The sequence below is a fragment of the Equus quagga genome, chromosome 11, assembly GCF_021613505.1.
Source record: "Equus quagga isolate Etosha38 chromosome 11, UCLA_HA_Equagga_1.0, whole genome shotgun sequence".
NCBI classification, from domain to species: domain Eukaryota; kingdom Metazoa; phylum Chordata; class Mammalia; order Perissodactyla; family Equidae; genus Equus; species Equus quagga.
The window spans coordinates 41,664,838-41,678,828 of NC_060277.1; the positions used below are offsets into that span (position 1 = coordinate 41,664,838).

Consider the following 13,991-nt stretch of genomic DNA (forward strand, 5'->3'; position numbering starts at 1 on the left):
GACAATCATATATCTTGACCGGGAAAAACGGATTTATACTGAAACAAATTTGGTTTCTGTTGGTGGCAAAAAGTTAAGAAACAGTGTTTTGAGAATGTCCTTTGAATTCCATAAAGGTAAGAACATTTCCTTTAATATTCTTCAGTTGTGCATCTGATTGCATAATGTTGCTGAAGATGAGAGACAGATAGCAGAGCCAGAGCTTGAAGCCTAGGTCTTTTGGCTCAAAAAGTACAAGCTCATAAGCATTTGGTTATAGTCTTCATTTTTTTAAATTGAAAATTTAACCATATTTCTTTGAAAAAATTCAAACTATATAGAAGTATAAAAATTGAAGAAGTCTACTCTTGCAGCATCTACTGTTAATAGTAGATTCCTTTGTATCTTCTCATAATTATCTGGGTTATCCAGCCATCCAAACATATATGCACTTAGTTTTCATTATGTATTTAAACAAATGCTTTTTTTCATTAAGACATTATGAACATCTATAGGCATACATGCCTGATTTGCTAAGCTTATTAATAGTAGGCTGAGAATTTGCTTTTGGTTTCGACCTTTCGGAATCGACTTTTTTCCTGGGGATGACATTAAGTTCCAGATTGCTGTTGACTTTGAAGATGTCCAGAGGTTAATTTAAATCTGATGAATGTTCTTATTTATATCAACTCTAAGATCCAGAGAGCTATCACAGCTTGCCCCATGAAATTGTGGTCAATCTTGCTGCTTTTTTCGAACTTTGTGATGCGCTAATCCTGCTCTGGGTACAGTCCTCCCAGGGGATGGTGTCTGATGCCTCTGTCCATGAGGTGAGCAAATTTACCTGTTTTTATTTTAAACAACATTTGTCTTGGCACAAAGATTCTTAGGGGCAAGACTCACTTCAGTGTTTTTATTATATGTCCAGTATTATTTGAGAAATGTAATTGTTCTTAATAGTTTTAAATATATACACATATTTTAAAGCTTTATGGGGTATAATTGATATATAATAAATGGCATATATTTAAAGTGTACAGTTTTATATGTTTCGACATGTATATACCTGTCAGACCTTTAGCACAATTCGAGATAGTGAAACATACCGATCATCCTCAAACCTTTCTGCATGTTCTTTTGCATTCTCTTCCTCTCCCCTGCCCTACTCCCAATGAGGGATACATTGATCTGATTTCTGTTACTATAGATGAGTTGCATTTTCTATAAATGGAGTTATAAGTATATGTATATATTTTTGTCTGGCTTCTTTCACTCAAAATAGTTATTTTGAATACATCCATTATTGTTTTGTGTATCAAGAGTTCATTCCTTTTTATTGTCAAGTAATATTCCATTGAATGTATCTACTACGACTTATTTATCCATCTACCTGTTGATGGACATTGAAATTTTAACAATTATATTTTACTTCCCCTTAAGCCGTCTTAGACACCATTGTCACATATGGATTAAATTGAGTTTTGAATCCAGATTATTCTAGTAATTCTAGTAAACTAGAGTAGCACGTCTTAAACTTTTTGATCTCAAGACCTCTTTATGGTCTTGAAAGTTACCAAAATGCCAAAGAACTTGTGTTTATGTGGTTGCATCTATCAGTATTTACTATATTAGGAAATAAATGTGAGAAATATAAAAAATATTTATTAATCTGTTTAAAAATATAGTAGCAAGTCCATTTCATGTTAACATGAATGACATTTTTAATGAAAAGCAACTCTTTTCCAAAACAAAAATTAATGGCAAGAGTGGAACTGTTGTACATTTTTGCAAGCCTCTTTAATGTCTTGCTTAGCAGAAGAAGGCTGGATTCTCGCACGTGCTTCTGCAGTCAGTCTCTTACTCTACGTTGTTTGGGTTGAAGTTTGAAGAAAAACTGGCCTCTGTTCATACAGTTATGAGGTTGGAAAAGGGAAGAGTATTTTAATAGCCATTTCACAAAATTGTGAATATTCTTTGATACTATACCACAACTTGACAAGTGGTAGTTTTGGACTTGTATGGGGAGTCTAAACAAGTATCACTGAGCTTGTTGTGCATGAAGATCCATTGGTCTGGCTTGCACTTTGGATGGACTTTTACCCTTGCATGCGTTTGTAGCTCATGCATTGGCAATTTGGAAAATATTGTCCACTGAGCTATCAGGTCTTTCAAACGTTGACACATTTCATTCTTCAATATAAATAAATTTAAAGTGACACTCATGGAAAATTATCATAAATCTTATCAAAATATCTTGAAGTATTAAGAAGTTGTCAAGCTCTTGGTTTTTCAAAGTTCAAGGTTTTGCATGAAAGTTTGTATTTTATCACTGGAAACAAATACTTGCAATTTTTTTTAAGTGACAGATTCACTTCATTCATTTTCAATACACTGTTTGCCAGATACTCAATCACAGTTTGTCTGTCCATCCTTTTTTTTTTGGGGGGTACCATCACTGCAAATGTCATCATAATGAAAAAGACAAATAACGTGATATTATTATGAAAATAGCTTAGACCCCATGGAACCTCTGAAAGGAATCTTAAGACCACTTTGCTCTAAAAATATATTATTAGAAGAACAGTGTTGGAGACTCACATTACCTGATTTGCATTACAAAGCTCCGTTAGTTAAAACAGTAGTTATTATCATAAGGACAGACATAGACCAATGAAACAAAAAGAGAATTCAGAAATAGACCCTCACATATATAGTCAATTGTTTTGTGGGTTTTTTTTGTTTGTTTGTTTTTGCCAAACGTGCAAAAGTAGTTTAATGGGGGAAAACAGTCCATTCAACAAATAATGATGAGGCAACTAGATGTCCATATAATAAAGTAAAAATGAGTCTTTACCCCTACCTTACATTTTATAGAAAAGTTACCTGAAAATGGATCGTAGACCTAAATATAAAAGCTTGAACTATGAACCGTCTGAAAGAAAACAGAGGAGAAAATCTTCACAGCCTGAGGATAGGCAAGATTTCAGAGGATTTTTCATACAAGAAAAAAATTGATAAATTTTGTCAAAATTAAAAACTTCTGTTTTTAGTAGACAGCTTTAAGAAAATGAAAGCACTGGGAGAAACTGTTTACAAATCATATATAAATTATATAAACAAACTAATAAGGCAGCCTAATTTTAAAATTGAGCAAGAGAATTTGAATAGATGCTTCTCAGAAGATATATAAAAGTCCATTAAGAACTTAAAAAATTGCAACGTCATTAGTTATCAAGGAAATGTAAGTTGAAACCACAGTGAGGTGCCACCCACCAGAATGGCTAAAACTAAAATCTCATTAACAGTAGCAGGTATTGGCAAGGAAATGGGAACTCGCCAACACTGCTGGTTAGAATACAAAATAGTGCGGCTGCTTTGTAAAACGAGTTGACGGTCTTTTATGAAATTACACGTACGCTTACCATATGACCCAATACAATTTATCCTCTGTTTGCATGGGTTCCACACCCCTGATTTCAACCCACTGCAGACTGTAAACATACTGTACATGATACATAGTGGCCTGAATTCATAGATGCGGAACCCACAGAACCTGAGGATACGGAGAGCTGACTGAGGGACTTGAGCATGCTCAGATTTTGGTATCTACAGGAGTCCTGCAACCAATCCCCTCCAGATACCCAGAGATGACTGTAATTCCATTTTTTCTAATGTAGTAGCTCTGAACTTCAAGTAATAGTAGGAAAGATCTTTGTCTTCTCTGACTGCTTTAATGACCTTGAAAATACTCCAGTCAAATGTTAGAGCTTTCATGCATGTATGCTGAGTGTTGATTAATAATCGAAGTATCTATTTTGTGTCTTTAATGGGAGATGTTTGTGAGCCGTTTTGGTTTACTTTGTTTTTAGATCTTGGATTCTCTCTGGTGGCGGGACCGATTTTGGACTGTGGCCGACACGGTAAAAGTGGATGCTCCAGGCCTGGCCCTGCTTGCCCTTCACTGGCACTGGGTTTTAAAACATTTGGTCCATCAGATCCCCCAACTCCTAAAGAGCCATGAAGACAAGTAAGACTCAACATTTAGAGTAATAATGTCAATATCTACAGTACTGATGACGTTAAAGAGAAGAGGGTTTGGAATTGAAACTCTTCTAATTTCTTTAATTTGGTTTATTCCCTTGGCCTATTGGTGAATGTAAATCAAATATAAAATGTAAATGATGTTTCTTACTATCCAGCATTTCCCCCTTTCCTTACTTTCCTTCTGCCATTTATCTCTTTCTTTAAAGATATTACAAAGAGATTCAGACAGTCTCAGACCATATTCAGAATTGCCTCGGGAGCCCGACTGGTGGCTTCATTGGGATAAAGAAGTTGCAGAAGTTCCTGGGACGACCGTTTCCTTTTAAGGTATGTCTTGGAAGCATGTAGTAAACATAAAGATTGACCCTTTCTGGGATCGGCCCTGTGGCCGAATGGTTGGGTTCGCACACCATGCTTCGGTGGCCCGGGGTTTCCCTGGTTCGGGTCCTGAGTGCAGACATGGCACCGCTTGTCAGTTCATGTTGAAGCGGCGTCCCATATGGCACAACCAGAGGCACTCACAGCTAGAATATACAACTATGTGCTGGGGGGCTTTGGGGAGGAGAAGAAGAAGAAGAAGAAGAAGAAAAGATTGGCACCAGATGTTAGCACAGGTGCCAATCTTTAAAATAAAATAAAAAGATTGATCCAGTCTTCTGAAGTTTTCCTGGAATGGGGGAACTACCGTTTAACGAGATTTCATCCTTGTCTGCAAAGCTTAACTCTTAAATGTTCAATGAATACTATTAACTGACTTGTTAAATGTTATTTTACTTATTCTTGAGATTAACTTTGTTGCTGTAACATCTCCTGAGAGCAACAGGAGTAAACAAATGCCATATTTTCTAGAAGCATTAAGGAAACCCTTTAAGTTTTTTCTCAGACATGAATAGGCTGCTAAACAGACCCACATTTCTCCTCTATAGTAGGCTCTCTTGGATTTTGTTGTTTCAGCACAAGCTGGTGGTGGAGTGTTTTTCACAATTAAAAGTGGTTAACAGAGCCCTTGCCATCAGGGAGCGGATGCCTGCTCTTGGGGAGAGTGGATGGCGGGAAGACGTTAGTCGGCTTGAAATGGTGGCTTCTAAGTGGACATTAAAGAGAAGTCTCCTACAGGCCTGGGGATTGGTCCTCAGAGCTAATATTCTGGAAGATGTCAACCCAGGTAATATACTGTGGTGTTTGGCCAGCTGACAGATGTTCTAAAATTTTTCCCTTAGATTTTCTTGTCTTTTTTTTTTTTTTTTGTATGCTGTAACTACCATTAAATAAGTGTCAGGCATAGGGCTAAACCTTACATATATTGTTTAATTCTGTCATTAGAATTGTGCAGGTATTAATTGCATCATTTAACAGATGAGAAACTCAAGCTCAGGTTAAGTTAAATGCAGGTTAAGCTCACAGTGGCCTGACTGGCTCTGGGGAATCTGAGCCTGCATACTGCCCACTATGGTATAATAACACATATGTCTTTCTGTCCAGATGAATTGAAGAATCTTGTGAATGGTCTTTGTTTAGAACTAAAGGCCAAAGGAATTTCACTTGGCTTTCTGGAGAAAAAGCACAATGAAGCTTCCTCCCTGTCTCAGCCAGACTTTACCTCCTTAATCCGGCTTACCAGGAGCGTGCAGTTATGGCCTGCAATGGAGTACCTGGCTATGCTTTGGCAGTACAAAGTGACAGCTGACTTTATGACACAGGCTTGTCTGAGAGGGTAAGCCATCTGTTTAGTTTTTTCTTCAGAGGAACTTATTTTCTTATTAGGTTATTCCATGTATCCTACATGTCAGACAAAGCACAGCCTTGTCTTGAGGGGGAATAGTTGCTGAAACAGGGAGGTCGGTTGCCACTTTGGAAAACCAAAACTTCTTGATTGTTTGCCTGTTTTGACTGCATCCCTAAATATTATTAGGTGTTTTTCCAGTAGAATTGCTTGCTCATTTTTAAATAAATGTACTCCTGAGTTCTGTGTTCCATCTTTCCATATGTAGCAGTTTTCTAGCAGTTCACTGATAGCCCACAGCCCACCCTTTCTCCTTCTCTATTTTTGGAACAGGTCCAGCAAAACTCAGCAACCCCAGATAGATGAGGAGATAAGTCATCTCATCACATTTTGTCTTAAGCACACATCAGTTGCTCCTCAAGAGCTGCGAGACCTTTGGGCCATATTGCACCATCAGAAGGTAAAAACCAAAATCAAAAACCTGCTTTATACTATGAGCTGGTTAAATTTTCTATGACAGACTGGTTGCAGGATGTTTTATTTATTTAATCTTAAAATTATATGTTGTAAACTCCAGTCATATCTGAATTAACTTTCAAAGGGGAGAACTTTGAATGTTCTTTTGTACTAATTACCTGGGTATTTCTCAACTCTTATCACAGAATCATTCTATTCAGTTTCATTTATCTGTTTTGCTGACATTATAATTGTGTGATGTATTTTACTTATATTTTCTCATGCAACCTTAAAAAGCAGATCTCATTTTAGTCTTATAAAATTGTGAACAGGTTGAGTGACTTGACTGAGATGACCAGGCAGCAGAAAATCAGGAACATTAGGAGTAATATCTTTAAATCTATGTTAGTTTTAGATGAGTCTTAGAAGACAGAGAGAACTTATAACTTGATTTATGGAATATTTCTCAAATATTCTGTCTAATTATTCCTTTATCTCTAGGTGTCTACTGAGGAAATTCTTTCTTTGTGGTCTGAGTTGTTTAATTCCACGTTGATGTCTTTCTGGAGCAGTACTGTGACCACAAATCCAGAGTACTGGCTAACGTGGAGCCCTCTGCCTGATGTGCAGCAGAGGGAGATGCCCAAGTCCCTTTTGGACTCCACACTGAAGGTTTGTTGGCATAAAATCATAAAAATGTTTGATGACAGTGGAAAAATTTCTCAGTGGGTCTAGGAATAAACATTTATTTCTAGGATAGAGCAGTGACTAAATGTGTGATTGCAATACTTTATTTTCTGCAGGATGTTAATAAATGTACCTTCAAAAAAGGTATTCCATTTAAATGTTTTGGGAAATTCTGAGTTAATGTAAAAAAGGTTTTCTTTAATAAGTCTTTAATTTCTTGTCTAATTAAAATATTTTTTCTAATTATAAAATATTTAAACAGTCCAGAAATGTGTATGCGTGTGTGTGTAAATGTAGAATTCACTAGGATTAGCCACTCTTTTCTCTGTATCCATCTTACATCTTATCTATCTTTTTTTTATAATTCTTTTTTTTTTTTTTTTGCTGGGAAAGATTCACCTTGAGCTAACATCTGTTGCCAGTCTTCCTCTTTTTTTTTTCCCCCTCCCCAAAGCCCCGGTACATAGTTGTATATTCTAGTTGTAAGTCCTTCTTGAAGTTCTTCTATGTGAGCCACTGCCACAGCGTGGCTACTGACAGACAAGTGGTGTGGTTCCGCTCCCGGGAACCAAACCAAGGCTGCTGAAGTGGGATGTGCTGAACTTTAACCACTAGGCCATCAGGGCTGGCCCAGTCAACATATATTTTTATATTAAATATATATGTAAATAAAAATAAGACCACTTTCTTTGTTCACATAATATGTCATGGAAATCTGTACCTGTCATTTCAGCTTATTCTTTTTAAGGTATTTCATTACACTAATATGCTAGAATTTATTTGATCCCTTGCTTATTGATAACTCTTAAGGTTTCTTGCCTTTCTTTCCCCCCTTCCTATAACAACCATAGCTGCATCAATTACCCTTGTATAAGTCTTTGTTCATTCTATGTATATGTTACAAGAATTGGAATTTAACTCTTGCTCAAAGTGTCTGCACATTTAAGGAAATTGATAAATACTATCAGAATGTCTAGGAAAGTGTTTTTGATTTTTAATTTTTTAAATATGCTAGGAGATGGTGAAGAGGGAGGTCACAAAGTCTGGATGACTGCAGGAGGACCTAAGGCTAGAGCACAGTTTCACTTATCGTATATACAAGGACCTCTTTTCCATATCTTTGCCATACTAAGTGTTACTAGCGTTTTTAAATATTGCCAACCATACAATTTTTAAAATCTCATTTTAATTCGTATTCTTTTGATTATTGCGATTGAACATCTTTATATATGTCTTTTTATTTCTTTGAATTTTCTAGTCATGTTTATTGTCTGTTGGTAAAAAAAAAAAAAAGAAAAAGCGTTGTTCATTTTATTGTTGAAGATCTCTTCATATATTGTGGATATTAAACCTTTACCCAACATACGGTTGGAAATATATTTCTGGTGTTCTGTTGTCTCAAGTTTGATGATGTTTTCTTAGGTCACACAAGTTTTATAGTATTTTCTTTTCAAATATGCCAGCCCCTTCCTACTTTTTGGCTTAGGTGTCAGGCTTTTTTTTTTAAAGATTGGCACCTGAGCTGACATGTGTTGCTAATCTTATTTCTTTTTCTTCTCCCAAAAGCCCCCCAGTACACAGTTGTATATTGTAGTTGTGAGTGCTTCTCATTGTGCTATGTGGGACACTGTCTCAGTATGACCTGACGAGCAGTGCCATGTCTGCGCCCAGGATCTGAACCACTAAAACCCTGGGGACCGCCAAAGCAGGGCGTGCGAACTTAACCACTTGGCCAGGGGGCCGGCCCCGGGTGTCGTGCTTTTTAAAAGTCTTTGTTCACTACCCATAGAGTTAAAAACCATTTGCCCATATTTTCTTCTATGTTTCTGTTTTATATTTATATTACTTTCATCTGGATATCATATTTTGTGAGGTAAGGATGCAAATTTTTTTATTTTATACAAGCATTCTAAAGCATTACCACCACCAGTTTTGACTAATTCATGCTTTCCACTCTCATTTGAAATGTGACCTGTGTTATATACCTTATTCCCACAAATTTTCATGAGTTTATTTTTGGACTCTTTTCTGTCCCGTTGCTCTTTCAAAATTGATTTCTTTATTGTAAAAGATCTCTCAAAGCCTTTAGTGTTAAACCTGTGAACCCCCAAAAGTTGCACAGACTCAGTGTTTCCTGTCATGTGTATTTGACCACCTAACCCTTTGCTGTGGACAGCTATTGCTGTGTCCTAGGTACAGAGTCCACAGAGCACAGATTTAGCAAACGTTGTCTCTGGCTCTTAGGTTTGTCTTCTAACTTTCTCCCTGCCTCCAAGGCTCACCTTCCTGCATTGTGCCCCCAGCTCTACTGTGAGAATGGTCTTCCTGATGCCCAGGTTTGAGAGGTTTTTCTTCTGCATTACTAAACATCCACCACTCCTCGTTAATAGAGAATGGAATCCATGTTCCTTTAAGGCCTGCTACACCTGACCCCATTCTTTCTTTCTGATCCTGTCTCAGGCTGATGTTTAGCTGCTCCTAGCAACCTGAACATCCTTATATTACTCTCTTTCTTCCCCTAGGGTGCCCAGTGCTGCTTGTTGAAACCCTTTTAGTTAATTTCTAAAAGTTGCTTGACTCCTCTCCATCCATCAGGGCCCTGGCAGTCTCAGTAAAGCTGTGTTCTCCAAGTGCTGCTTTGAAGTCTTGACCAGTAGCTGTAGAGCAAGTCCCTGGGATGTGAATGGCCTCCCCATCCTGTCCTCCTCACACGTCACCCTGGGGGAGTGGGTTGAGAGAGCCCAGCAGCTTCGGGACGTCAGCTCGGTGCTCTGGACTAACATGGCCGTCCCTTCAGTAGCAGAGTTCAGGTATTCCCTCCCCCTGGGAAGACTGTAACGTGCCTATCTTTTCTCCAGAATATGCAGCAGGCACCTCCGTGAGAATTTGCTTCTGTGGTCGCTAGTTCTGGTGGGTGAAGGCAAGGGTGCTTTCTGCCTGGATCAGCAGGTTTTCAGCCCAGGACAGAGGCTACCAAGAGTTGGCTAGTTCTTCTGTCAATTGCAAGCATAGTGTGATCAAGAGGGTGGTGTTTAAAAAAACCATATGATCATGTGAGAATAGACATTCACCTCCAAGTTTTGGCAGCACAGTCTGCTGTATCATTTTCTGAAGGGACGATAGTGTGAGAAAGGAATGCTGTTTGCTGTGGTACAAGCCCTTAAGTGCTTCCTTGTTCCCACAGATGCATGGATTCTCAGCTTCAGGGGCTGGTGCTGTGCCGGCACCTGGCAGGCCTGGCAGAGCTACTCCCCGAGCCCCGGCGGCAGGAATATATGCAGAACTGCGAGCAGCTGCTCCTTGGGGACAGCCAGGCCTTCCAGCATGTGGGCCAGACTCTTGGGGACATGGCCGGACAGGAGGCACTGCCCAAAGAGCTGCTGTGCCTCTTGCTCACCTCCCTGCGCCACTTGTTTGGGGAAGGGGATGGTAAGCGGAACCTGCCCGAGCCAGCCCGGCGTGGGAGCCTCTGGGTGAGCCTTGGCTTGCTCCAGATTCAGACATGGCTTCCCCAGGCACGCTTCGACCCCGCAGTGAAGAGGGAATACAAGCTCAAGTACGCTAAGGAAGAGGTATGGAGGCGAGAGTTTGGAGCCTGGGCTCCATCCCTAACTGGCTGGGTTTGTTGAGTATATTACTCCTTTTACTCCCTTTCGGGTTTTCAGAGCATCAAAAGGTTGATTTTGCATAAGCTGCCTCTGACTTCCCAGGAGTGCGTTCCTTTTTGAGAGTTCCCTGAGTAGGCTCAGGCACTAGGAGGGGCCCTTCCTAAGGTTCTGATGTATCTGACAATAGGCTGCAGTCGCAGAGGGCATGGCAGTAGAACACTGGTGGTGTCCCTCACTCTTCAGCCTCCCTCTACTGAGCTAAGCTTTGGATATCTGGATTTGGAAAACTTCTCTGGACAGGGTATAGTATTCCTCAGATTTTGAACTTTTGGTGTTTGTTATCTAAAACTCAGCAATCAAGTAGATTCAGATAATGTGGTATCCCTTGCTATTTGAATTTCCAACCAAACTCAGGAACTGAATGTATTAAGTTAGTGATATACTATTTCTATGTTTTAAAGAAGGAAAATTATATTAGTTGGGGTGAAGGCTAAGCTTTTATAGGAGAGCCTTAGCAGTTTAGTGGCATAAATAAGATAGTTTCACCCAGCAACTCTGAGGTGAGTGGTGCAGGTTAGTGGAGCAGAACCCTCTGCCCTTCAGTCATTCAGGAACCCAGCTTTCTTCCTTCCACTGCTCTACCCTGCCTGGGGCATTGTCTTCTCAGGCATGCTCTTAGCTGGGCACAGCAGACTGGTTTCTCCTCTTTCCGTTAGTTACACCGGCTGCAGTGCGAGTGGAAGACCCGAAACCTCTCATCACAGCTACAAACTGGAAGAGACCTGGAAGATGAAGTCGGTATCAATTACTCTCATCCTCACGTCAGGTAACACAGTAGAGTGATTATTTGGGTTGGGAGTTATTGACTCAAATCTCCTTAAAAAAAAAGAAATTTTTACGGGCCGGCCCCATGGCCGAGTGGTTAAGTTCGCACACTCTGCTATGGCGGGCCAGGGTTTTCCTGGTTCGGATCCTGGGTGCGGACATGGCACCACTCATCAGGCCGTGATGAGGCGGCGTCCCACGTGCCACAACTAGAAGAACCCACAACTAAAATATACAACTATGTGCTTGGGGGATTTGGGGAGAAAAAGCAGAAAGAAAAAAAAAAGAGAAAAAAGAAGATTGGCAACAGTTGTAAGCTTAGGTGCCAATCTTTAAAAAAAAAAGACATTTTGAGGTTGACCTTTGCAATGTAATTACAGTGTTAGCAGAGGTGATGATCTCCATCTCAGAACTACATTGGCAGTTAGATCCCAAAGCCATGCTTATAGTTAGGAAAGATACATACTTTGTGGAAGTAGGGGAAGGATTCACGTGGGGTCAAGGAAGGGGGCTGAAACCGGAACTTACTCTCAGCATGGAAGAAGTTGGGTGCAGCAATGTGCGCTGTGTGTCTGTTGGCGTTAGGAAGTACCACGTAGTATATTGGGTGCTGAGTCTCAGTCCTGTCCCTGTCCTTTGACTTTAGACCTTGGGTGGACCACTTAATGCCTTGAAATCTCAGTGTCCACATTTGTAAAACGAGAATAATAGTACCTGCTTCAGTGTGTTCTGATTAGGCTTTTATGATTTATGTATCTAAAGTACTTAACAGCATATGTTGCACCTGGTAAATGCTGTATATATATTATCCGTTTTCATTATAGTTGTCAATATCATCATTGTATTATTCCTCAGTAGTTGAAATGTCTTCATTCTATTTCCTGAGGGCTCAGTCTAGATTTTCTGCTCTTCCTCTGACAGAATAGGCATATTGTGTTAATTTGCCTTTAGGTTGCTTCGCCAAAGAATTGACCAGCTGGAGAATTTAATCTGCAGCCTCTCGAAGAAGCAGGCCTTCAGACCCCAGCTGCCTGCGTATGAGTCCCTAGTGCAGGAGATTCACCACTACGTCACCAGCATTGCCAAGGCCTCTGCCATTCAGGATCTGCTCACGCGGCTCCTGGAGGCCCTCCACATGGACGGGCCTCGATCCTCCCAGGTGGCCCAGAACCTTCTGAAGGAGGAGGCGTCTTGGCAGCAGTCGCACCACCAGTTCAGAAAGCGGCTGGCCGAAGAGTTTGCCCTGTATCCAGACTCTGTGGCCCCTCTGCAGGCATCCATCTTGCAGCTGCAGCATGGCATGAGGCTGGTGGCCTCCGAGGTCCATGCCTCATTCCACAATAGTGTGGTCTCTGCGGACAGGCTGGGTGCCTTGGCCACATCCCTGTTGGCTTTCCCGTCGGTGGGCCCCACCTTCCCTACCTACTATGCTCATGCGGATGCTTTGTGCTCAGTGAAGTCAGAGGAGGTTCTGCGAGGCCTTGGGAAGTTGATCCTCAGGCACTCAGGAGGAAAGGAGCTGGAAGGCAAGGGCCAGAGCTCCTGCCCCACCCGAGAGCAGCTGCTGATGAACGCCCTCCTGTACCTGCGCTCCCATGTGCTGTGCAAGGGAGAGCTGGACCAGAGGGCCCTGCAGCTCTTCAGACACGTGTGTCAGGTAAGCCCGTCTCGGGGGGGCCTGCCCTGACCCCTCTTGTAGGGAGCTGGCTCTTGTACAAGCAGGGCGCCTGTAGGACGTTAGCAGTGCCCAGTGTAGATTGTGTGGGGTTATGGACTGGGGAGGAGCTAGTGTTGTACCTTTTTCCCATTTAACTATCTGGTTTTGGGGTCTTTAGTCCCTCGATTTTTAAGAGATTTTAAAAAAACAGTGATGTTAGCTCTTCATCTGTGATACACACTGCAAATACTTTTTTCTAGTTTCTTGGTTGTGTTTTGATTTTGTTTATGCTGATTTTCCCATGTAAATGTATCAACTTTTAATATTAAGAAAATAACTTGTTTTTTCCTTACTAAAACCAATTTGTTCTCATTGTAGACAATTAAAAGAATAAATATAAGCAAAAATTTCTAATAATTCTCTTATTGCTATATAACATGTTAGCTAACTCTGTTAGCATATTGGTGTATCCCATTCTAGGCTTGCTTATTTGTGTATATATATAATGGTTAGTGTATGTCTATGACACTCTAAATGTTTTTAAGTCATTTGTCCCACTGGGTTACAAATCTTTTTTGGTAGTAGAACCCTTTTAAAAATAAAAATCTTAGCATAGCGGTCCAATGTTTAGCAGATAAAAAAGATACTCTGGTAGAGGACAATTCTATCTCCTGCGTGGTCCCTGAGACAGGTCCTTAAATTGCCAGAGCTCTACAAACTACTAAAAAGTTGATTCTGTTTCATAGATTGCTTTTAAAAACCTGACAGCATTTAGTGATTATTTTTCTCCATAATTAGGTATTCTTCACCTGTATCATATTTGGTGACTGTCCAGTTTTCTATTCTATGGATATGCCATAAGTCATTTAACTAATTTCCTGTCATTCAACATTTACATTTGTATGTAATCTTTTTTGCTATTTGGGAAAAAAAACACTGCCACCATAAATAGTCTTAAATAGCTGGATCTTTGGGTTCAAATTCTAGAAAGCAGAATTGCAAGGACAAAGGT

At 40.2% G+C, this 13,991-nt stretch overlaps 1 protein-coding gene across 1 annotated transcript in view; it reads left to right on the forward strand.

Moving 5' to 3' along the window:
• The window catches only part of MDN1 (midasin AAA ATPase 1), a 170,898-nt gene that overhangs the window by 112,806 nt on the left and 44,101 nt on the right, over positions 1 to 13,991 (forward strand). The window contains exons 52-63 of the mRNA XM_046676076.1: positions 1 to 116; positions 676 to 809; positions 3,849 to 4,006; positions 4,230 to 4,350; positions 4,978 to 5,188; positions 5,506 to 5,737; positions 6,080 to 6,206; positions 6,704 to 6,874; positions 9,485 to 9,699; positions 10,074 to 10,461; positions 11,214 to 11,323; positions 12,274 to 12,979. Of these exons, the coding sequence (XP_046532032.1) occupies positions 1 to 116; positions 676 to 809; positions 3,849 to 4,006; positions 4,230 to 4,350; positions 4,978 to 5,188; positions 5,506 to 5,737; positions 6,080 to 6,206; positions 6,704 to 6,874; positions 9,485 to 9,699; positions 10,074 to 10,461; positions 11,214 to 11,323; positions 12,274 to 12,979 (2,689 nt within the window). The remainder of the gene's footprint in view (positions 117 to 675; positions 810 to 3,848; positions 4,007 to 4,229; positions 4,351 to 4,977; positions 5,189 to 5,505; positions 5,738 to 6,079; positions 6,207 to 6,703; positions 6,875 to 9,484; positions 9,700 to 10,073; positions 10,462 to 11,213; positions 11,324 to 12,273; positions 12,980 to 13,991) is intronic.